Raw genomic sequence first — 26,035 nt, 5'->3', positions numbered from 1 at the left:
ATAGTTTGTGGATTTTATCACTTTCTAAGTTACAAAAATACAAGTTAACATGTGTTTTCTTCGATAGGTTTGGGTTTAGTCAGTTTTATTTTTCTTAGAGTTTAGTATTTGGTATGAATTATATGTATTGTATAAAAAAAATAGTCGAAAAAACGTATTTTGTTTTCTTCTCAAAAGTGGCAAAATCCACAAACTACTTAAATGATATTTCCAATTTTTTTTTTCTTCAAAAAGTGGCATTTTTAACAAGAATCCCTATGAAAATGTTATGGAAGAGTTACCGGGTACTTTTTTTTGCAGTGACGCCTTGGTGAAATTTGGGCTCCAAATATTTATGGATTGTGATGAAATTAAATTAAAATTGAACTATTTGCTATTCGTCCCCTTTCCCTTTATACTTGACATTTTCTTCTTCCATAGATCCTCTTCGTTTCCCTCTCTCTGTCATCTCATGCAATCTTTCAATCCTATTCTCATATCTTCTTCCATAGCTCTCTTGCTTTTCCTCTCCTCCTAGCCATTGTCTTTGTTCAGTTCAAGGTAGTTGAAATTGATAGGGATTTAGTTAGAAATTGGGTTTTCGATATGTTATAAGTAATTGTCATTATTAGGATTTATCAATTTGTGCATGTTTTTGATTTGGTGTTTCTTTGAACTTAATCGATTTTTAGTTTTGGTTCTTTGTAACAGAGGAGTTTGAATCATCGTCACAACGATCTCCCGCTCTAATAGGTAAATTCGATTATGTTTTGTGTTAATAGGTTTGATATGATTTTTTTTGTCAACCATTGTACCACAACAAGCCAGCTCATTAGCCAAATCCCTACGATAAATTCGATTATGTTTTGTGTTAAATAGATTTGATATAATTTTGTACATTGATTTCGAAATTGTTAACATTGGCTTGCAAGGTATAAGTTTTGCTCTTATTTTCATTGATTTTTAATTTTAAAAGTGTGATTATGAATATAGTCATTGGTAACGTTTAGGGCTAGCCTTGAGTATGTCCAAGGAGTAAGAAACTTTGTGAATTGATCAGCGAAGAGTTTGGGTAATAATCCAACTGAGATGTTGTGTCCCTGCATCTATTGCCGCAATATATGCCATCAACAGATTGAGAAAATATAGTAAAGCATCTAGTGATTAAGGGTATGGATAAGAAGTATAAGAGAAACACATGTTGGAATAAGCATAGAGACATAAGGGATGCTATGTCAGATAATGATGCAAATAATATAGTTTTCGCCTAGCTTATGATATCATATGTGTCTTTATGTACTGTATCTTATATGTATAAATATAAAAGTCAACCAAATGCTGACATATAAGTAATGTGTTTTACTTGTAGAAAAAAAAAAAGAGTTCAGGCCTAGAAAGATCACTAGGAGTAAAATATGGATAGCCGGACACACTCATTTTGATTGGACACTTGTGCAGAAGCTTGAAGCTTCATGGTCCATGACTTGGCTGCTAAAAAAGTAAGTCTTCTCCTACTTCTCATAGAATGATGCCAGAAACACTATGTTGATAGCAAAGGAGGAGTTAGGCGTCAGATTCTTGATTGGTCTGCAAAAAAATGTTATTGTCGCTGAAGGACAATTCTGCTCTGCTGAACCAATTTACAGGATTGATCGTATTCCATTTGGTCCTAACACGACAACTGTTATTGTAAAGTCGGTATTAAACCCAAATGTATTTATCTGACGGCCTACGATAGATGTGTTTTTACTTGAGCAAGCTGTGGGAGTTAAAATACCATGTCCAGATGATAAAACTGATTGAGAGAGCAGACTGGATACTCATACCCCTAATGTCTCTCAAATAATATATGGATTGTCCTAAAATGATAAATTCATGTTCCTCTGCAACTTTTTAATGTCATCTTGCTCTGCAGCTTTTTAAATTGTGTAAGTCAAAGTGCTTGGGTAATTTGAAAAATGTATATCGTTTTTACGGTTATGATTTCTTGGTTTTAAATTCTGTAGGACAGTTCATTTCTTAAATGTCATGTTGCTATGCAAACAAAAAAATACGAGTAAAAAATAAAATACAATTAACAAACGATATATTTTAAAAATCCTTTATCCTATAATTCAAGTCACATAGCTAATCAAATTAAGCCACATCTGATTATATTTTTTTTTTCAGTTTTTTTTAAACAAAAATTAAAGATACACAATCATGTGAAAAATAAATCTTTTCCAAAAAAATATCATGTTTTACAAAGAAACACATAAGACATAAAAGAAAATCTTTGGACTCTTAATGAGTTTTTTATTTGCGGTATGTATTTCTCAAACAATAAGCCCAAACATTTTGTAAACCCTATAACCATTAAAAACCACCTCCATGTTTTGAAACCCGAACCGGATACTAAACCGGTAGGGCTATTGGGTCACCGGTTCACTGGGTCAATCCAGTTCGACCGCGGGTCAATAATATTTAAATATATTTAATTATTTATATATATATTATACATCTTATAAATATAATTTTATAATTTTATTTTTGATATATGTAACAAATTTATATTTCTAAATTTTAATAATTGTTTACTCGTTTAATTTAATTAATAGAACTAAATTATATTTAAAATTGTTAATTCTTCTTAGTTTGTTTGTTTATATTTGACAGCATATTATTTGTATATTTATATTATACATATATGTCTAGGACCTAGTGGGATGATCTAACCAAATAATAATAAAAAATTCTTGNATTCTTGTAGTATATAAAATTAATAAAAATAATTTGTTATCTCTCCTATTAAATTGTCTAACCCTTTCTCACGTGTCTCTTCTCTTTCCTCTTCGTCATGACTTCTACTCAAACCTAGCCAGAATATTGTTCTTCATCAAATTTTGCAGAAAAGTGAAAAATTAACAGATCTGTTCAAATTAAAGTGCTAAAATTGTTTGATAAGTGAAACCCAAAACCCGGCGGGTCGGTTAATTAAGGTGGGTCGCCGGTTTTTACTGAGTTGATCTGGGTTTTCCCGGTTTCTTAACATCCCGGTTTTAGAGCAAAACCCAAACCGGCAGATTGAACGGGTCGCGGGTTAACCGGTTCAACCGGCCGGTCCGATCCAGTTCTGAAAACACTGCTTTTTCTTCATTTTCAACGTTTCCTCGACAATCAGAACTGCTTACAAAAAATCTATCCCTAATTTTACTCAACTAACAGCTCCATGTTCAAGGTGGTTTACAACCGATCCATCTTCTATATGAATCCAATTTGAGTTCATTCTCTCTTCCATTTTCTCTGTATTTATCTCCTCTTCATTGTTTTTTGCTTCTGGATTTGCAATTCTCACGCTGGTAAATACTATTTCTTTTGTTAATATGCATACATTTTCTCTTGAATTCTTATATTAATTCTGTTTTTTTTTTAGTTTCAGGTTGAAGATGCCTCTGGATTTTACTCCTATCTCAGATCTAAATTCTTTAAAAAGATAATCGAAGATCAGAGTTCTAACAGCCAGGATATACTGTCTCAGGGGATTTCCAAAAAGGATAAACTAGAAGAATTTTCAAGAATTGAATCTTCTCCTTGTCGATGAAAAAGTATGTTCAAGTTCACTTATGCATTTTTGACTATCTAATATTTTACTAGGTTCAACTTTTTAGTTGTTAGGCCAATGAAACAAGAAAACATATTTAATCCATGGTTTTACCATGTCATTACAAATAATCACGTCACGTTTTGCCGTGTTCTTCTAACTTAATCTAACTCTCATGTACTAATTTTATAACAACTCTTTATGACAAGTTATTTTGTTTGATTTTGAAACAGGAAAGTAGGATACAATCCAAAACTTAACAGTGCTCTCTCTCTCGACGCAATCATAACTGTGTTACAATTATATGGTAATCAACATCTTTTTGTTTGTGATATGATCTGATCTATGATATTCGTGTCTTTCTCTTTATTAGAATCTCTGTTTCTATCAAACTCTGTTGCTGAATTTGATCTATTTGTAATCTCATATAAATGTTAATGATTCTTATAATGTGATCTGGTTTATGTAGAGCTATTTTCTGATTGGAGATTATGTTGTTTCACACGGTGACGAGTTGGGATAATGTTTCCACGCTTCTTGGCCTTTTACGTTGAGTGAGGTTCTCACAATACGCTTCATTTCTCAGAGTACAAAAAATTGGTTACCTGAGTTTTTCATTCTTAAACGATGTAACACATCTTTGTGTCTATATGTCACCACTCTCTTATAAGTTACATGATTATTTTGTTTGACATCTAATGTAAATTCATATCCACATTCTCCTTCTAAGTTTTGATTGCAACTTCCTTACCATTCTTTTTCTCTTCAAACAGACGATGGTTGGCGACGATGTAAGTTTTTTACTTGCATGATTGTATCTCTTTTCGCATTTTAGTCAAAGCTCTTTGTAAGACTTGCGATCAAACCCAGCCAGTAAACAAAAAGCTAGGAATTGTTACTTATTAACAGTTTTTCTCAATATTTATTAATGATTCCATATGTTTTTAGAATTGTTTGAAGATTTTGTTTACAAACTAAAACCAAACAAACTATTACCATATTTCTCCGTTGGTTTTGCTTTAACTAAATCATTCGATTCTGTTTTTGTTATTTGAATGTTAGTAATAACATTCGTGAGTTCATCTTGATTTTCATTTTATTAAACTTTAAGAAAGTTGCAATTTCTTAAACTATTACCATCCCTGTTTTTGTTTTTGTTATTTGAAGTACTCTCTGGCGCTTACATGTTCTTTGGGAAAGCTTAGTGGAATTCGCTCAATTTCAGTTGGGCAGTTTTAGAGCTTTGATTCTTCTCTCATTCTCTTTGTAAACTTTTACTTTAGGTTTTGGCGTTTGTTTCTGTTCTTAATTCCTAGTTTCCGGAGGTGTGTTAACTGCCGGTGCCGGCTTAAACTTCTATGGATGGTCCTTTATCCGCTGGTTTTAGTTTCCGGGATTATGTTGTTAAATTGTATGTGTAACATATTTTTTATGAAAAAGTTCAAATGACAAAAAAAAAAAAAAAAATNGAGATAGGAGAGACTAGTGCAACAACCCTTGTAGCAATGATAGATTTGGACACTTACGTTAGAGGAAGGGCTATTTTCCTTTATTGTTTGGCTTAGTTTTTAGCAAATTTATCACCAATAATGCAAACTTATTTATTGAAAAAGTTGAAGTAGTCTTATCTGGTCTAGTGTGTCTTAAAGAGAGTTAAATGTTTGACAGACCTAAAAAAAAATAAAATTATCCTACTATATTAATTGAGAAGTACAAATATAAAACTAACCTTAAAATGTGTAAAAAATTACATTCAATTGCCATTAGAAAAACTTAATTAAGATTAAATAATTAATTAAATAAATATTTCTAATTAAAAAAACGAAAATAGGGAAAACATCAAATAAAATAAATTGTAGAAAATTAAATAACAAATCTGTTAGAATCAAATAAAAAAACTAACAGATAAGATTTTTTTTACATGTTAGTTAAATCTTTTTACAAAGATTTCACAAAGGTTTAAATAATTTTACAACTATAGCAAAGATTTCATAAAAGTTTAAATAATTTTATTCATTACATGAAAATGTTTTATTGACAGGTTTTCAATAAATATTTTTAAAATATAAAAATTATAATATAATAAAAAAATTTTTAATCACAAACCATTATAAATCACATAATAACAAAATAATTTATTACAAATTTTCATCAAAAAAAAGTTTAGTCCGCGGTTTTCGCGGGATAGTACCTAGTACTAAATAAAAGTAGGAGCTATAAGCTTCTAAGGCTGTGCACCTAAGTTTTAAAACAATCAATAGGGATTCAATATATCACTAATTAACATTTTTAGAAATTTGCAGAATTTTATATATTAAGAATTATTTAAACAACCTATCAATATTTATGTCATTCATTAACATTTTCTAAATTTCCAGAACTTTTTTAGAAAAAGGAAAATTTTAAATTAATGGAAATAAAAAAAACTATGTACAACATCCCACATTGGCTAGAAAATTTTTAGATGATGGTTCAAACCAGTATAAATAAGATTAATATGCTTCCAACAACGAATGAGCAGGAAAGTTTGATTTATCAGACGTCAAAGTTTAAAAGTTTTATTCGGTTTGATCCGGTTTTTTATTTGATCAAACTAAAACTTTAAAAAGTTTCAAAAAATATTATAATATTAATTTTTTTTGAAAATTTTAAATATTATAAATATTGAAAATTTTAAAAGCTCTTAGCTTTTAAAAAGTTTTTAAATATTATAAATATTAAAACTTTTTAAAAGGTTCAAATATTATATTCAAACCTTTTAAAAGTTTAAAATATTATAAATTTTGAAACTTCTAAAAGTTTTAGCTTTAAAAAGGTTTCAAAATATTATAATTTTTAAATTTTAAAAATTTCTTAACATTTAAAAGCTTTTTAAAAAATTAAAATTTATAAATTTTAAAAATCTGAAATATTATAAATATTGAAACTTTTAAAATATTCAAATATTAAAATATTTAAACTTTATAGAATGTTTTAAAATATTACAATTACTTAACCTCCATAGAAATTTTAAGATAGTATATCTAATAAAAAGTTGAAGCTATAAACTCCTAAAGGTGTCCATATAGGATTTCAAAAAACCAATAAGAATTAGATATTTCGGTAAGAATGTTTTTGGAAATATAGTAGTAATCTATATTATTATGATTTTTTAGAAAAAAATAAAATCTATAGAAATAAAAGAAATATGTACAACGTCCCACATCGGCTAGAAAAATTTAAACAATGGCTGAGAACCATTATAAATAAAAAAATATTTTATTAACTATAAATTTATCAGGTTGCTTGATTTATGCTTATTTATCAGGTTTCCAAATTTAAAAGTATTTGATTTATTTTAGCAAATTAAATTTTTTAAAGGTTTAAATATTTATTATATAATGTTTAGAAATATTATAAATACCTCCATAAAAATTTCAAAATATTGTAACTGTTAAAAATCTATAAAAAGTAAAAGTGTCATTAATATTTAACTCTAAAAAAATGTTACAGATAATTAAATTACATCTAAATTTTGAAATATTTTAAATACTTAATCTCTTTTAAAAATTTAAAAGTTTAAGAATGACTAAATATTATATATCAAATGTTTTAATATATTGAAAATATTTTACTTATCTCCGTTTGTGCTTTATATCTCTTATGAGCTGTAAAACATGTTTTTGTGTATGAATTTACAGATGATTTGATACTTTTGCAATAAAAAATTTATTTTTAAGTCTAAGAAAGAAGGATTGAAGTCGCAAGACCTTGATTTGATGTTATTGGAGTTTAAAGAAGAAGGATCGACGAAAAGCACAAATATTGTTTTTACTATACATATGTTCATGTGCATATGGATGAAATTCATACTATACATATATTCATGTGCATATGATCTGCAAGTAAGGATTTTGGTTTGAGAAGTAGATGGATGAAATTATCAATAATTGAGTGCATGTGTTGACTATGCTGGTTTTCATGAATTGCACAATTTTTATGAGAAAAAAATGATTTTGGTATTGGAGTTTGATGGGTTAACAAGTTGTGTGGTAGTCTAAAAAAGGTTTTTCAGTGAAAGAATGTGACAAAAGTTGACGAGGAAGAACAAGAAGAAGAGTATAATAAAGAACTTGATGGTAAAAGTAACGATGACAATTTTTATAAAATTTGACAATGAAAATGACAAGAAAGAAAAATAAGAAAACATTAAATAAAAAACATGAAAACATAGGTGATAGCGATCAATTAAATATGAAAAGAGATAATTTCATGATTATAAATTTGTTTCGTTTTTCTGGTGGCCAAAGAAATGGTTTAAGATATGTGAGGTCATCAGTTTGATCCGCCTCGCCTAGACGTCGAGTTAGATTCATGATTTTTTTATCAGATTTGATTTTAAAACACAACTAATTTTTATATTTTTAAAAATTGTGTATATGAAATTTAATTTTTTCCTTAATAGTAATTTAAATTTTTCTGTAAGATTATATTTCATTACCGTCATCAATCATATATAATTTTTATCAAAATATATCAAATAAACCCATGCGTAGCGTGGGTTCAAAACCTAGTAATAATTAAAAGAAAGAGTTTAATGTCACTTGATTCTACCATCCAACTAGGTTTTAACCCGCGGTACACCGCGAGACTATGTTTTTATAAATAAAAATTTATATTGTATTTGTTTGTTATTTTTGGTAGTATTTCATATATCTTATAAAATTTATACAGTTTTAGTTTTGGATGAATTTTTCTTTTCTAGTTTAATATAGTTTTATATTGTGTTGTGGTTGAAATATGTGTTTAACATTTATAATTTAAGTTTTACTGTCTTAGTTTTGCAAATAAATATATTAGATGTAAGAAAATTTAAGTTTATGTTAATGTCAATCCAAAACCGTCCCGCTATATAACCCCATCTCATTTATTATATTTATAAAATTTTATATGTGGTATATGGTATAATTAAACACTTTTGACTAAAAATGAATTAAACATAAATTGTCCAAAGAGGTTTTAAAATATTTTTGTAGTATTATATAAAGTTCTAATATATANAACATAAGTATAACGAAAACAACCGGAAAACCTAATGTTTCTCTGCATTTGTATTCATCAAATTGTTCACATATTATATATATATATATATATATATATATTACAAACAATACCATTTTAAAAACTATTAAAGCTTCACATGTACATGAAAGAAATAAAAAGAATCAAAACTGAGAAAAATAAAACTGTTCTCCGAGTGAATCATAGTTTTATTGAAAAATTATTTAATGATAATAGAAGGTGAACTCTATGTTGCTAGGATGAATACAATAGTTGTTCTATTTACAATTTATTTATAAAGGTAGTTATGGTTAGGAGAATAAATCTTGGTGAGCAAGTTAGAATATTAAAGATATTTTTATTGTATCTTCTCGATTAGAAATCAAGAAAGATGGTGGAGAGATTTTTGTAATTTAATTTAGTAAAGTATTTGATTAAACGATTTTCTATATATTGATTTTTTTTTGTGTAAATATGTAGGGATCAATTTTGTAAATAAGTTTTTAAATATTGTATTTAACTTTAGTTGATAATATTATTACCAAACAATATTCATTTTCTAAATAAAATATATACTGAATTAAATGTATGTCTTTTTGCTAAAGTTAAATATTTGTGAATATTGGTTTTCTAATCATTCTAAAATTGGATTTTTGGTTTAGGAAATTTATTAATGTTAATATAATTATAGAGATTGTAAACTTTTGTTATGGAAAATTTGTTGTATATCATTTAAATTTGAGAGATTCTAGCATCCATAAAAATAGTTTTGGAGATTTAATGGATTTAAAACTTTAATGGGTAGTTTTTGGAAAAATCGGAATGTATAGATGTTGTTAAGATTTTATGGCAATAAATATAATAAATGTTGGTCAATATAATAAAGTTTAGTATTTGAGTTTCTCTGCAATGTTATTTATGGAATTGTTTTAGGGGTTAATGTTATAAATAAAAATTTAAATAAGTAAAACTTAAAGGGCATAACACAAAATGTACTTCAATAATGTTAATATAGATGGAGTGGATCGATATGTTTTCATAAGAGTTTTTTTAACAATTCTACCACATGTGTATCATTGTAATTTCCAAAATACCACATCTTAAAACTCTTTTCTAAAATACCATAATAATTGAATAAAATGACTATAGTATCCTTAACCAAAAACTAAACAAAAATATTTATTATTTTATTCATTCTTTTTTTTATGACTATAGTACACTTTTTCACATTTTATTTTATTTCTCTTCTTCTTTTACCTTTATTTTTTAATTACAACTCTATTAATTTTTTGGAGATTTAAATATATTGGTGGAAAAATTTACAGTATATATAGACAACTATAGTAAAAAATAAATCTCGTCCACAAATATGAAAATACACAATATTGAAGTTTTTGGTAGACAACATTGAAACTTTTGATGGACAATTTTCATATTTTTACAAACTAAACAAGTTAATTATATGGGTTCTTCCAAGTAAATAAATTGTTGTGAATACTTTAAACAATTTTTTGTTGAAAACTTTGAGTTTTTCAGTGGACAACATTGAAATTTACGGTAGACAACTTTAATACTCTTTCATATTAGACAAATAATATGGACTCTCCCAAGTTTGTATTGGCAGACAAAAATTTGAAACAAAAAAACTTACTAAATTTGGTAGACAAAAATTATTGTCCACGAAGTTTGTCTTTTTGCTATTTGTCTTTTTGCACTTTGATTCTTTCTTTTATCCATATTAAATGCCAGTACTGGCGTATCATGTGTCTGCTGCATAAAAAGACAATATTAATTGGTACCCATTTTATTTGTATATTTTTTTACTAAATTCATGCTCATAAACTCAAGGTTATTTTTGACTTTTTAAATACATATTGTGATAGAAAGTGAAAGGTCTTTTTCAATGTGGTAAAATGAAAAAGTTTTAAACAAAATGTGGTAGTTTTAACTAAGTTCTCTTTATAACTATAAACCAGAATATCATCCAATCTAAGAAACTCATATTCATATGAATAAAGAAGCAAGACGACGATTGAGATCTTCGTCCAAGACAGGCTTAAACAGCTCAACAAGTATAGGCTTATTAGGGTTTATCACTTGCGGTGTTGCTCCAAAGAGAGACTTCCACAAGTGAAGAATGTAGACTTTATCTCTTCCCTTACAAACCCATTCGCCTCTGAAAATTCCTTGGCAGACCTCAACTTCTCTTCTAGCTTCTTTAGCTCTTGGTTGTAATACTCGAAACCATACGATGTCACTACGCTGCCATTTTTGAGAATCGAAACTATGCGATTCAAAGCCGCGACTCCAAAATTAAAAAGCTGAGTAGTAGTTTTGATCAACTCAACGTGTATGGACAAGCCATCATCATGATATACTCTATTCTTGGGTTTGATATATGTTTCAAACACATAGAGAATAACACGAACCAGTCTTCCTACCACGGGACCGTCATAGTCTTTCTTCCCTGCAAACGTCACTAGGCAAAGACAGAAGACTAACGTAGAACGTAAGTCATCAGATACTAGGAACATTGCTTCAGCCACAAAGAGCGAAAGCTCAACTCCGAGTCGTATAGCCTCTTCTTTCTGCTTCTCCTTCTCCTTGTTGAGATGATCAATCCTGCTACGACAAATAATAAAATAGTAATTTTGTTTTCTTACTTGAAAACCTGACAAAAGTATAAATGAAAGATAACTGACCCTAAAGTGTAAGGAGAGTATCTAGACTATGGTAATCTCTTGTTGTTACGGACAACACGAACGCAGTCAGTCATCGACATTGACTCCATTTGTTTTGAGATGATCGAGATGCTTGAGGAATTTGTCGAGGAGAAAGCTTCCAGGAGCAATTTTTGTTGGCTTTCCAGTTCAGATGCAATGAAAAATAGAACGAAACAGTTGAGAGTCAATACTGGCAAGTTAGGGGCTATCCAGTGTTGAGTTGCTATACACAAAAAATACAATTCAGAGTCCAAAATAAATTAAATGCAAAATCTATCCCAACGCACCAACATAGAGAAGAACCCTAGATTATATAACTAATTGCAACTTAAAACCCGAGATCGTAACATTTTGTTTCTATGAATTTGAACCCTAAAATCATCAAATATCAAATCCAAGTCTCTTGAAAATTAATTTATGGAAAAATGTGGGAACCATGCACTCACCTCATCATTGTGAAGTTGTAGACCGAAAAACGTTCCAAGATTCTTTACCAATTCTAAGCCATTAACGTATCGCTCTAAAATGGAGGACGATCAGGTTTAGGAGATTCTCAAAAATATATTTGTTTTCTTACCAGTGTTCAAGAAAACGGTCTAGGCGGGCGCCTAGGCGCCTCTAGGCGCTAGGCGCTCAGCAGGCGTCTACATAACCGCCTAAACCGCTTAAAATTACATTAATTTAATTTTAATATTTATTTTTGATTTTTAACTATATATATTTAAATTATTAAGTTTTATATCTATATACGTAATTATAAATGTTTATATGTTGTTAATATAACTTAAATAAATGTATTTTTCTTAATTTTGTATATAATTTATATTTATTTTTATTTTTCTAACATATATTTATACATAATTTTATATATATAATGTTTTATGTTGTAAACGCCTAAACCGCCAAAAAACCGTCTAGGCCACGATTAGGCGTTCTAAGCGCTAGCGCTGGATCACCACCTAGATATCGTCTAGCGCTTTCTTGAACACTGTTTCTTACATAGGGAGTAGTCTAATTTACAGTTTGATTCACTTCTGCCCCTAAAAAAAAAAAACATTTCAGTTCTCATTCTTCTCTCTTATTCAAATTGAGAGCATGTGTAAGAGAGAAATATTAGAGAATGCGTGAGAATTTTCCTTGGACTGTGGAGGTTTGAGATTTTAAATGTAAAAATATAATTCCAATACATTTATCTTTTTACATTTAAAATAAACAAGAGAATTATCTTTGAATTATTTTTTTGTATAATAAGATTCACATTTTACATGTAACAAAATGAACTTTGTGACTAGCTAATTTCTAATGTTTATAATAAGATAAATATGTCATTGGAAGGTAAAATATAAATGCTAAAAAGCATCCAAATACACGACCGTCGTTAGTCAACGAGTACGTGGAAGGTGGAACTGCTATCTGGAGAAGTTGAGGGTGACGAAAGGTATCCAAAGATACATATTGTATAGTTGCGAATCTTGTCTTAGCTGTTAAGCTAATTTCGGCCACTCTTCAGAGCCAAAGAAAATTGTTCACAAGAAAAAACACAAGTTTCTTAAACAATGTTTCTTCATACTCCCTTTGTTCACTAGCGATGTCATCATATATCAGTGGGTGATACAATCCGTAATACAATCCCACTAATATAGGAGAAATAACAAAGCAATTAACAAGACAACATGTCTTATATATATATAACTTAGTTGACACCGGTTTACTCCAGTTATGTGCTCATTTACGCCAAGAAACAAGGAACTTACATGAACAGCTGACACCTTCAATTTAAATCAAGAGAAACCCAAATTGTCAATCTTTACACATGCCAAGAAACAAGAGCAGAACTCGAAATTGGGGTGGGAAAATGTGCTTTCATTCCAGTTTCCTTGCCCATGATCTCATCGGACTTCAAACCATAATGATGCTTCTTACGTAGAGTTGTAATGCAACTTATTACTACATTACTACCACCTTATTCTAGCTACTCTGTTCGGATACAATCCAAGTCCCACATCTAAAGTTTGAAAAGATTATCATTAATATATAAAGGGTTAGGATCAATCTACTAATTGCCAATTTGTTTTTAGTTAGAAGCCCAAGATAAACCCAAATTTAATATGGTATCAGAGTCTAAGGTTAAAAATTCAGGTGGACCTAGAAAAGTGGATACAGACATGCCTCTTGTTAACCCGAGTAATGGGGACCTAAGAAAGGGTTTATTATCGGTCCAAGTGGGATCGGTTCGAGATGGAGTTATCATCTCGAGGAGGCGTGTTAATATCACACATGTGGTCCTTGGTTTGAAGGGGAGATTGTTGGGATACAATCCAAGTCCCACATCTAAAGTTTGAAGGGATTATCATTAAGGGATTTTTATTGATTCTACCACATTCAGTTAAAACCTTTTCCTAAATGCCACATTTTTTTTTTCTTTCGAGAACTACCACATTTGAGCTTTCAAGCTGGAATAAAATGACTAATATATCCTTCATATAAAAGTGATGAGATTTGAGATTATATTGTCCTTTTATGACACAAAAGTTGGTGCAATAATAGTTGTGGGTCAGCATAAAATAAAGTTTGTAATTTAAACAAAAAAAAGCTAGGAACACGTAGACTTGTAAGTTATATATGTTTTTTGGTTTAGAGATATCAGAGCAGCATAACGCAGTAGACACAATTGGTCTGATGGACAAGGTAAATTGATGGACAAGTTGAGAAATATAAACTTGTCTATTAGCTTGAACTAGTCCATTTGTCAAATATATTGACTAGTAGACAAGTTGTAAATAAAACTTGTCCATTAACCGGTATTGTTCTTAGAAAAATTATGCAGTTATAAACTTGTCCATAAAATTAATAATTAAATAAGTGTCCCAAATAGACAAGTTAAGAGAGTTTGGAACTTGTCTACTAGGTAAAATTGTCTCAAAAAGACAGTATAATCGCAAATAGACAAGTTAGGAGAGTTTGGAACTTGTCTACCATGTAAACCTGAATCTTTTTTTTTTCGGCTAATTTTTCTTCTGCTAACCTTAGATCTGAATCCGCTTATTTTGTCCAGCTTGTCTTTTGGCGCCGAAGAGAACCTCTCTAGTTGAGTTTCTTTTTTAAGTGTTCTTCCATCTCATGATATCTCTCTTTGATTGCAATAGATCTCTTTTTGATCCAGATTTTTAGTTGGGATGTTTGGTGCTCGGTCATTCCGGTGTGGCGGAGAATTGCTTTTGAACGAAGTTTAGGTAGAAAAATAAAAATGAATAGACACATACACATCACATACACAAGTATGGGGATGATAAACAATTTAAAAAATTATTAAAAATTGAGATCTGTATGTAATGGGAAGCACATATTGGTCTTTTTCAATTATCTTTGTGGTAGCCGGGAAAATGAATTTGCAATTGTGGTAGTTGTGTTAATTTTTAGTATAGATTGTGGTAGAATCGTTAGTTTTCTCTATCATTAATATATAAAGGGTTAGGATCAATCTACTAATTGCCAATTGATTTTTAGTTAGAAGTCCAAGATAAACTCAAATTTAACATACTCATGGTTTTTTGTGTCACTTACAGGTATTGTGTCGAAGAGAGACATCCAAAAATGAAGAATGTTATGTTGGAACTACATTTTTTACAACATGACTTTAGCCAACTTTCCAGTGACTTTTCCGGTGACGTCCGACATCGGAATGACCGGCTTAAGGACTCTTTGGATTTCTTGTAATGAGCACTATAACATAGTGTAGTTATTTGTCAAATATGTGCATTTTTCCTATATTGGAAGATTGGAAAGTTTTTCCACTAATACATGTATTATGAGAAGAGGACAATACATTGCATGAGATGATGGACCGGGCTTGGTTTAATTTTTTGGAATAATTTTATTTGAAACTTATGTTACATTTGATGTCACATATGTTACATAGAATATTCAAAATTTTATTTGCAAAGTCAAATTGAGTTTGTTTTTTTTTTTTTTTTTGACAATCATTGAGTTTGTTGTTTTTAAAAACAAACAAAGTCGAAGTCTTATCACCTCAACGGAAGAATAAGTCAGGCTGGAGATCTCGCCAACGTGTGAGACTTGGACGCATCTTCATTTCGCCTCAACTTCCCCGAGATATTAGCCCACGGGCCCAGATTTTTTGGTGAGCATCTTGTTCTTCTCTCCCTATAAATACAAGGCTCTCTCGTTCATTATTTTCACACTGGCGAAGAAACAAAAGTCTGAAACAAAAGTCCAACTCTCTCTCACTCTTCTTTCTCTAACTACAAAAATGTAAGTGTTATTATCAAGAGTGTATCGTTTGCGCCAACGTTCGTTTGATTCCGTAATCAAGTGTTGTGATATGGTCTCGTCTCGGTTGTATCCTGGGACCAATGTACTCATTAAACCGCCACACTGTGGGAGCTACTTTGAGTTAAAGAAAGACATAATATCTCGCCTCCGAGAATCTTCTACTCCTTTCTTTTATCGTTTTACCATATTTGGATTTTCACGGTCCTACATGTTAGACTCTATGGTATCTCTCATAAACCCATTTTCCTCTGAAACATCCTTGACTGATCTTAGCTTCTCGTCTAACTCCTTAAGCTCTTGGTTGTAGAACTCAAAACCAAGAGATTATTTAACTATGCCACCATTGATGATAATCGTTACAATGTTAGCTAAACTTCTGATTCCAGAAGTAAAATCAATTGGCGAAACGTTTCCATTGGATTTTTTTGTTGGTAAAACGTTTCCATTAGATAGATTTGCCACCATCATGATAGACTTCATTTTTGGGTTTTATATATTTTGCAAAATATATAGAAAAGAAAGGTTCTACCTGGAGTCGAACACAAGTCGCTGGATTCAGAGTCCAGAGTGCTAACCACTACACCATAGAACCAAGTGGTCAATAACATGAAACAGTACCTTTGCTACCATGAGACCATTAAAATAAAATCTTTCATCCCTGCAAAGCTCAATCAATAATTAATGATATAACCGTAATATAGAACAAATGTCATCAAATAATTAATAAGAACATTGCTTCAGCCACATGAAGCGAAAACTCAATTTGAATCGATCTAGAAACATAAGGACCCGTCCGATGTACGGGTTTAAAATTTTGTAAATAAAGTAAATTTAATAAATATATATTAAAATTTATTGTACATTATTTATAATTACGTTTTGGTATAATACACAAATTTATATCCATATACAAATCTTTTATGTATGTTATCATCAAAAATGTATTTTTTATACCTAGATATATTGTATGTTACAAATATATTATTTACCACCACTTAGAAAATGTTTATATGAACAAATTAAGCCAACTATTATATGTCTCTTTACTTTCGCTTTTGCATAGTTTCTTTAATCGTTAAAATTGTTGGCTCAAAAAAACATTTTGAACAAAAAATAAATTACAGCACAATAGTGTATGACTAACTATGGAGAGAACCTCGATTCTGCCCTCCTTCCTTATGGAGAAAACCTTGCGTCCAACCTCCTCCACTGTGGAGAGAACCTTCGCTCTGTCTTCCTCCCTTGGGGAGATAACCTTGTGTCCAGCCTCCCCCACCTTCCTCCCTTGGGGGAGATAACTTTGCTTCCAACCTCCTCCACCATAGCGAGAACCTCGGCTATGCCTTCCTCCTGTGTGGAGAGAACATGTTCACGATTTTTAGCTATCTCAAAGTGCTTGCTCCAACAACCAATGAAACTAAAGACCCTTTTCCAACGTCACAAAATCTTTTGATAGTAACTAATGTTAAATTTTTCAATATATTTTATGGAAGTTTCTTTGACACACCATCATGTAGCCTCTGTCTCTAAGCTCCTATGGATCTATCAACAACGATTTATATTTTTTCAATTTATCTATGTTTAGTCTACAACAAACATAGATAAAAGTGAGTATTTACATTTTTTAGAATTAATAATTTTCTGTATATTTTCTTTAATCCCTTTTCTATTTTATGAGAAAATTTATTCCAATGAGCCTATTGCTTTTTAAAAAAATTTCTTGCTTCCCACTTTCTTGAAAGACGTACTATCGTTCGACGATAAGAATGTTTTCTGTTTAGTTGATCTAGTGTTATATAATCTCTGTTGTTATCTTACATTTGTGTATTCATCTTTTTTTTTATGCTACATGTCCTGCAAATTAATAGAAATGATAATAACACCATGAGAAATTTGTTAATACACGTGGTAATACCTAAGAACCTTTTTATATAGTTGCTTTGATCAGACAACAAACAATGCTTTTAAGACATGTTCAAGAACGATGATGTGTCAAACAAAATGTTAATAAAAAACAACAAAGAAAATTTTACCAAGAAAAACAAAGCTAGTCGAAATTATTTTGTTTGGTGAAAAATATATCATCATCTATTTGCTTATGTAGAGGGGTTAGGCCTGGGTAAATAAACCAAACTCGAGGAACCGATCTAACCCCGACCTGCAAAAACCCGACCCGACCCTGACCCGCTTTTGTATAAATCACCATTCGGTTTTTGTTTCCAGATATCCACAGGTATCGGGTATTACCCGAACCGAACCCGAGGAACCGACGATATCTGTTTGAACCCATAACACAAAATCATTCATACACCTTATCCCTTATGAATCGGCGATGATTTTATGAAACCTTATGAATCGGTGATGATTTGATTTCATAAAACCGTTTGCCTTATTCTCCCTCTCCGAATCCTTGTGAATCTTCCTTAAAAATCATAACCATGTCGAACTTGCTTGATTTTTTCCGATTTCAAGATTCTTTTGATTTTATAAACCAAAACCCATCCCCAAAACCTAAGTCCGCCGTTAGCTTCATCGTTGGGTACTTGGGTTCTCCGATCATAGGGAGCTAGAAATCGATCAGGCAAGCTTAATTGTAAGCTTCATTCTCTTCTTTTTCTTTAATTATTGATTTGTTTATGTCTGAAACTATGTTGATTACTTGATACTATTTTTGTGCTTGGTCTTTTTTGGTCGAATTTGTTTATGTGTCTCTGATTTATAGCTCTATGAGGTCGTTTTATGGAGTTTATATCTATGGTTGCAGGACAAGAGCTTCACGTTTATCATCAAGACTCCACCTGCTTCGGTTTTGTTGCTTAAGGCTGCAGGTATTCTTTTGTCGAAGCACATAACCATTTGGTCGAATTTTTATATGTTTGATTCACATTGAATTTGATTTTTTGGGTCGAATTCTCTTCTTTGTTTTGTTCATAGCTGTTAATTTAGAATTTTAGATACATAACTTAATTGTTTGCTTTTTCAAATGCTATGTAAATGAGTAGTATCTTCATAAAAACATGGTTTTCAAGTGTTGTATGTGGTAATCTCATCATCCCTCTCCTTCTTCTTTCTTGTATATGTTAGCTCTAAGTTTGATTCTTTATTAGTTTACTCATTTGCTTTGCTTAGATTGGTTCCATATGTTTTTTTTTTGTCTTTGTTGATGCCATATGAGCTCCAGCTCTGTTCTTGTTCGTAGGTCAGATTCAATTCTTTGATGGTTATTTATATTCTTTGAGCATAATTGTTGAGAATTGAAGTCGGGTTTTGTACCCGTTGCTCAAAAGTTTCGAGCTTTGTAGATTGGCTATAGTGACTTGAGGCAACATAAGGAATACTTAGATTGTGGTACCCAATTGAGATCTTCTATGCTTAGTTCGGTTGCAAATATTTGAACTTTACTTTCTTTTCTGCCATGTGAGCTCCAACTCTAGTCTTGGTCGTGGCCTAGCTTCCTTTTTTTTTTCAAGTAGTTTTTCAGATTCTTTGAGTATAATTGTTATGAACTGAAGTGTTGTTGGTTGTTCCTTTGTTGTTGTTCGTTTCAGATTCTCGGTTGTTCCTTTGTTGTTGCTATCGGTTGCAGGTTCTGTACTGAACTGAACTGAACTGAACTGAACTGAACTGAACTGAACTGTTTTTCAGATTCTTTTTCTCGGTTGTTCCTTTGTTGTTGCTATCGGTTGCAAGTTCTGAACTGAACTGAACTGAACTGAAGTGTTTTTCAGATTCTTTTTCTCGGTTGTTCCTTTGTTGTTGCTATCGGTTGCAGGAACTGAACTGAACTGAAGTGTTTTTCAGATTTTTTCAGATTCTCGGTTGTTCCTTTGTTGTTGCTATCGGTTGCAGGTTTTGTTAGTTATGATTTGTGAACTTATATTCTAAGAAACTACAACAAATATATGATTTTTAGTTTTCTATTTCTTAGCTTTACTGTATATTGTTTTGATTTTTACTTCTTTAAGATATATATCTTTAAAGACCGAATGTATATTGAGTGAATGTAATGTTGAGTGATCTTGTTGCGGAGCTGTTATCATACATGTTTTAATCCGATTATCTTTGAAATGTTATAGATGGATTCTTCGAACAACCACGATGCCAATGATGAGAACACACAAGGACAAGGAGAAGGACAAGGAGATAGGTGTAAGATGCCTTCGCCAAGTGATAAAAGTAAAGGGAAGAGGAAAGAAGCTCCACGAGGTGATGATGATGGTGGTAAACCTAAGAAGGTACCTGTTCAATGGTCTGAAGTCTGGAACCATTTCATGAGACAAGAGAAGAATCCGAATCTGGGTGATTGTCACTATTGCAAGAAGTCCCTTGTATGTCCAACGAAACAAGGGGCTTCAAACTTGAAGAAGCATTTGGATACATGTAAACCGTACAAGGCATGGAAAGGGCGTCAGACACAAGCTGTTATTAGTGATGATGGAAAGCTGCAAGATGGAAGACTAACAGAGAGTGTCTTCCGAGAGGCTTCAAATGAAATGCTTGTTTTGGCAGAATTGCCACTTGCGTTTATTGAGTGTATGGCATGGAGAACCTCATTCAAGAAGAACAGCTAGTAGAGATATAATTCAGATGTATCTGGCCAGGAAAGCATCTTTGAAGGCTTGGCTATCTTCTCAGCAGCATAGAGTGTCTCTTACTACTGACATATGGACTGCTAAAGTTACACGAGCTAGTTACATGGTGATTACTGTGCATTTTGTGGATGCAGAATGGCGCTTAAGGAAGTTGATTCTTGGATTTAAGTATATCACGGATCACAAGAGCAACACAATATCAAAGGTTTTACTTGAATGTCTTGCTGATTGGGGCATAGAGAAGTTATTCACCATCACAGTCGACAATGCAACTGCCAACAGTAATGGATTGAAGAAGTTTGTTGAAGTGTTTAAGTTATTGAGGCATGATTCTTTAGTGTTAGATGGGACTTACTTGCACATGAGGTGTTGTGCTCATATCATCAACTTGATTGTTAGGGATGTTTGTCTGAAGTGGATGATAATGTGGCAGCTGTTCGTAATGGAGTGCAGTATGTTCGGTCTTCAGGTCCAAGATGTGACTCATTTGAGCAAAAGGTTGTTTCAGGGAAGATGACTAGGGGGAGTTTGCCAATGGATATGAAGACAAGGTGGAATTCTACATACTTGATGTTGACAAGAGCCATGAAGTTTAGGTTGGCTTTCCAGAAGATGGAGGATGAAGACAAGTTATATAATGACTACTTCCTGGAACTTGTCGATGGGGTGAAACGGAAAGGATCACCTTCTTACACGGATTGGAGGGCAATAGAGAGGTTAGTGAAGTTTCTTGGCTTGTTCTACACTGCTACTTTGGTCTTTTCAGCGTCGACTAAGACTTGTTCATACAAGTGTTATGGTGAAATTGTCACTATAGAGAAGAATCTCACGACTTTGAGCAATAGTTATGATAGTGAACTAAGCAAAATGGCGATTGAAATGAGAGAGAAGTTTACTAAGTATTGGGAAGGGATCAAGAATATTAACAAGATGTTGATTGTTGCTAGTGTGTTCGACCCTAGACAGAAAATGCAGTTTGCTAAGATGTGCTTTGACAAACTCTATGGAAAAGATAGTCAAGAAGCTAAGGGTATGTGCACATCTGTTCTTGATGTCATGAAGGATATGTTCAAGGAATATAGTGTCAACTACAAAGGATCAAGCACACAATCATCTCAACCGATTCCATCTTCTTCTGGTGCTACACAAGATCAGTTTATATTTGAATCAGTTTCAAGTGACTTTGCAGAAGAAATCTCAGAATTTGAAAGGATGGATAGTGCTTACACTGAAATGGTTAAGGAAAATGGACTTGATGATGAAACAAAANAATTATTGGATTTAAGTATATCACAGATCACAAGAGCAACACAATATCAAAGGTTTTACTTGAATGTCTTGCTGATTGGGGCATAGAGAAGTTATTCACCATCACAGTCGACAATGCAACTGCCAACNCTAGTTAGAAGTTCCCTGTTTTATTTGAAATTGCAAAGGATGTTTTTGCAATGCAAGTGTCCTCTGTCGCCTCTGAAAGTGCTTTCAGCACTAGTGGTCGAATCATTAAGCCTCATAGGAGCTGTTTAACTCATTACATGGTGGAGGTGTTGATGTGCACTGAGCAATGGATGAAACAAGATATGAAGATTAATGAAAAAGATTGCCTTGCAAACTCACAGATCCTTGCTGATATTAAACTATTTGATAGTCTTCAGAAAGGTAAGTAATCCGATTATATTAAACTATTAAGTCTGTTTTTTCTTTCTGTTGTAACGGTTTACTAACATTTGTTTTTGTTTGTTTTCAGAGTTTCAAAATGAAAACAACTAGAACTCAGAGACTCATGAGGAGACATTATACTTGGCGGTAAGTTCAGCTCTTACATATTTTTGTTCTTTCAAGTGAGGTTTAGTTTTTAAAATGTTTGGTTTGATGTAACAGGTCATGATCTATGGATAATGTGTTAAAGGCTGACATGCTGGGATGATTCTTCTTTCTTTTTTTTTCTTTCATTTACGAGACATGCTTTTCTTTGTTATGAAGTTTAAGTTTTGTTTGCTTTGTTGGGATGTTTAAGATTTTAAGACATGTTATGCAGTTTCGTTTGCTTTGTTGGGATGTTTAAGTTTCATTTGCAAGACATGATATTTCTTTCTTTGTTAAGATTTCATGTTATGCAGTTTCATTTGTTTTTCGGGTTATTCGGGTTTTATGGGTACATTTCAGGTTTTTATGGGTACTTTGGATATGTTCGAGTAGGTACTATCCATAACCGAATATATTTTGGATACATTACAGGTTTCTTTAAGTCAATACTCAAATAACCCGAATCCGAGAGGAACCAAACCTGACCCCGACCCGAAATTATATGAACACTGTGCGGATCCTATATTCGTAAATCCGAAAAACCCAAACCCGAATTACCCGAACCTGACCCCGACCCGAACACCCAAATGCTCAGGCCTAAGAGGGGTGTATTTACAATCCATTTTCTTTTAAGATTAACAAAGTTTTTTTTTAATATAATAAGATTACAATTATCTTATGCATCGATTTATCAAGCTTAAAAACTGTGATTTATGATCATTAAAATTGACACGTGTCACGATCTGATAAGTTATTAACTTTGGATATTTAATCGTTAAAACTGACACGTGTCACGATCTGGTGAGTGTTTAACTTTGATCTCTGATCGTTAAAACTAACACGTGTCATGATCTGGTGAGTTACTAGCTTTGAGAACCAAACTTTATATAATAGGATTTTGATTGGTTTTATAGATCTCATGAATCTCAACCGTCCCAACAATTTTAATGCATCATTTTATATAACTGTGAATATTTCTATCTGGCATAAATGATCTAATGAAATCAGTTTTCTTTTTTTAAAAAAAAGGTGAGTTACTTTTTTTTTGTTTTTCAGAAGGTGAGTTCCTTGGAAGGCGGGTTAGGGTTTTCTCTCAATTGATTTATATGGTGTCCTGGGATTAATGATAGAGCGTTGTTGAGATTACAGGGGATGTTTATTCATGGTTAATGAGTAATTGTGGACCACGAAATGAGTCCCGTCGTTCATTAAGGCTATTCAATAGGGGATGTTGCAGTTTTCTCTTAGCACAGCCTCAATGTGCATCAGGACAGATAATGCGATAGGTACCCAATCGCTTTGGACAAGCCTAGCAGCTGGAGGAGCCTCATTATAACCAAGAACCAAGAAGCAGAGTTTAGCAGTGGAGAGAGCGATACTAATTCTGATTACAAGGACGACTAGTCATGGCAATATAACTATAGTTATTCCAGTGTTTGCGTTCTTTTAGTGTGTTACTTATGGTTATTATTATTAAGTAAAACTATAAAAAATTAAAAATTTGTCTCACTGTACTCAAGTTTGCACAATCAGTTCTCTGGACAATTTAAACTTCAAACTAAACATTCGTGCATCATATCCATACCTCTACCAATTGCTTTAGATGCGTGATAGAAGAGACCTTACGTTTTGTTGAGTGTTTTAACAACAAAATTAGATGTTAATATCTAAAATTGAAAGCAATGTAATTAAACTATTTATATAGATATACACTTCACCAGACTAAATGATGCTTCTTAAACAGAGTTTTATAGCCTATATTAAATCACCTGATACTACCACCTTCTTCTTCTTCTACTCATGATTTCTTTTGTTTTAAAAGAAAAACATAAATTTGGAGAAAAGCTGAAAATAACAGTCATCGCTACGTATAAATAAAAATCATCGAATCTAAGAAACCCAGATTTCATATGTGTAAAGAAGCAATAAGACTAGAGCAGTCATCCTCCCTTGGTTGGTTAAAGAGAGGCCTAAACATCTCAAGAATTCTAGTCCTAGGGTTTGTCACCTTTGGTTGTGATGTTTCAAATAGAGACTTCCACAAATAAAGAATGTTAGACTTTATGGCTTCTCTCGCAAACCCATTCGCCTCTGCTGAAACATCTTTGGAAGACCTCAACGTCTCCTCTAGCTTCTTCAGCTCTTGGTTGTAATGTTCAAAATCAGATGGTTTCACTACTCCACCACGAGAGCTTTCTCTGTTTCTGAGAATCAAAACAAACCGATCCAATTCTCTGATTCCAAAAGTAAAACTCTGGCCAGCCTTTACGACCAGTCCCCATTGGTTTGATTTGCCACCATCCTCCTGATAGACTCCATTCTTAGGTTTGATATATGTTTCAAACACATATAGGATGACACAAAACAACCTTCCTACCACAGGAGCGTTAATGTCTTTGTTCCCTGCATACTTCAATAGCCAAAGACAAAACAGTAACATAGAACGCATGTCATCAGATAACAAGAACATTGCTTCAGCCACAGAGAGCGAGAGGTCAACTCCGAGTCGCACGGCCTCCTCTTTCTGCTTCTCATAATTGGAAAGATTAATATCTTTAGCGTAAGGAGAATACCTAGATTGTGGTAACCTCTTGCTGTGACGGACAACACGGTGAGTCACTGATAACGATTCCATCTGTTTCGAGAGGATCGATATGTCTGAAGAATTCATAGTGGAGGGCTCTAGGTCTAGGATGCAGTGACAAACGAACCTCAAAACAAAAACAGAAAAATTGAGAGAATTGAAAAGAACCCTAGTTCGTAACTTTAACCTTCTGTGTTAAAACCTTTGAATGATATCAAATCTAAATTCGTAGAAAGAAACGAAACTAGTGACTCTCCTCGCTATTGTATTTGTATGTATTGTTCTCTGGAAAACTAATAAGAAAGAGTCATGGATACTTTTTCTTTAGACGGTTAAAAAGTTGTATATTATATAGTTAAGGAAACGGAAATAATATATTAGGAAAAGGAAATATTTATAAAGAAATTTATTTGGTGGAATTGTGTTTTAAATTAGAGAGAATATTTATTAGGCCATGAATATATGTTGTTTTTAAAATTAGTTTTGGATTTAGTTTTTAGTTTTTAGATTTTAGAATTTGCTATTAGTTTTTTTATTGAAAATCTAAAAAAAAAAGGGTTTTTGGTTTTTGAGAAAAATTAACATAAAAAAATCAAAAAACAAGATTTCCTAAATTATAAGATAATTAAAAATCTAGAATCGTGAAAAAGAAACTACGGCCATGAATGGAAGATGGTTTTTAAATGGTTTTTAGATTATAGATTTTGGTTTTTAGTTTTTGGTTTTTGATTTTTGGGATTTTAGTTTTTGTAAGAAAGTTATTTTTAAAAATAATTACATAAAGAAACATAGAAAATATTAAGAATCGTAAGTTTTCCTTAAAATCTCTAATTATGTGGATTCTAGTTTTTGTTAATATTTGTAAAGAAAAGTTAAAAACTAGTTTTCCTATATTTTAGGGAATCTATTTAACGTAAAATCTTGAATGGAGAAAAATTGGTTTTTGAAGACAAAATCCAAAAACAATTGTTGAATCTACTTGCCATTCAAGGCCTACACCAAAATAGTTTTTAACCCATTGAGATTTGGAGTACTTTCTGCAGTTACTAAGCATGCAGATCAATAAAGGCTTTTATTTTATTTTTATTATTACGAAAAAATAGGTTTTACTTTGTACTCTCAACAACAAAAACTAAAAACCACAAGGTTTGGGGGAGGTCATTAATTCCTCTTAACTACAAGCAGGCGCTTGCGGCCGTCAAAATATCTATTTATTAACAGGCATCTTTTTTTTAGAAGTTTTCTTAGTCTGTTGGTAAAAGTGGTTGGTTTGTAATGCTTTGTTCTAGAGTTTGAACCCAGCACCTCCAATTATTCAACAATTCTTTTTTATTTTATTTAGGTAGTTATAAAAGTTATGTCTATTTGGGCTTGCGGCCCATAAATGTTCAATGCCGGTTCTGTCTCTGTAGTTAACATATTTCCTCAACTATACTAT

The 26,035-nt window shown here is 31.7% G+C and overlaps 2 protein-coding genes, 1 long non-coding RNA gene, 1 other non-coding gene and 1 pseudogene across 5 annotated transcripts; 2 read left to right on the top strand and 3 right to left on the bottom strand.

The window, feature by feature from the left end:
- Positions 3,114–4,368, top strand: LOC104757842. 2 transcript variants are annotated; one of them, XR_762536.2, is made up of 4 exons: positions 3,114–3,317; positions 3,392–3,563; positions 3,793–3,866; positions 4,029–4,368. It is a non-coding gene; the product is annotated as an uncharacterized LOC104757842 (long non-coding RNA). The 2 variants fall into 2 exon arrangements; XR_762535.2 differs by having other exon boundaries at positions 3,116–3,317; positions 3,398–3,563.
- On the bottom strand, positions 10,604–11,381 carry LOC109129934 (annotated as a pseudogene).
- On the bottom strand, positions 16,136–16,207 carry TRNAQ-CUG. The gene has a single exon. It is a non-coding gene; the product is annotated as a tRNA-Gln (tRNA).
- LOC104759716 (zinc finger BED domain-containing protein RICESLEEPER 2-like) lies at positions 20,203–21,977 on the top strand. Its single transcript, XM_010482613.1, has 4 exons — positions 20,203–20,514; positions 20,607–21,443; positions 21,644–21,866; positions 21,955–21,977. Exons 1-4 carry the CDS (start codon positions 20,203–20,205, stop codon positions 21,975–21,977), a joined length of 1,395 nt encoding a protein of 464 aa, XP_010480915.1.
- On the bottom strand, positions 23,920–24,648 carry LOC104757841. Its single transcript, XM_019239381.1, has 2 exons — positions 24,383–24,648; positions 23,920–24,247 (listed from the first exon to the last, which is right to left on the bottom strand). Exons 1-2 carry the CDS (start codon positions 24,646–24,648, stop codon positions 23,920–23,922), a joined length of 594 nt encoding a protein of 197 aa, XP_019094926.1.

Source organism: Camelina sativa, chromosome 17, assembly GCF_000633955.1.
Source record: "Camelina sativa cultivar DH55 chromosome 17, Cs, whole genome shotgun sequence".
Lineage (NCBI taxonomy): Eukaryota > Viridiplantae > Streptophyta > Magnoliopsida > Brassicales > Brassicaceae > Camelina > Camelina sativa.
The sequence above is the reverse complement of the archived record's forward strand: the minus strand, read 5'-3'. Positions and strand labels throughout refer to the sequence as shown.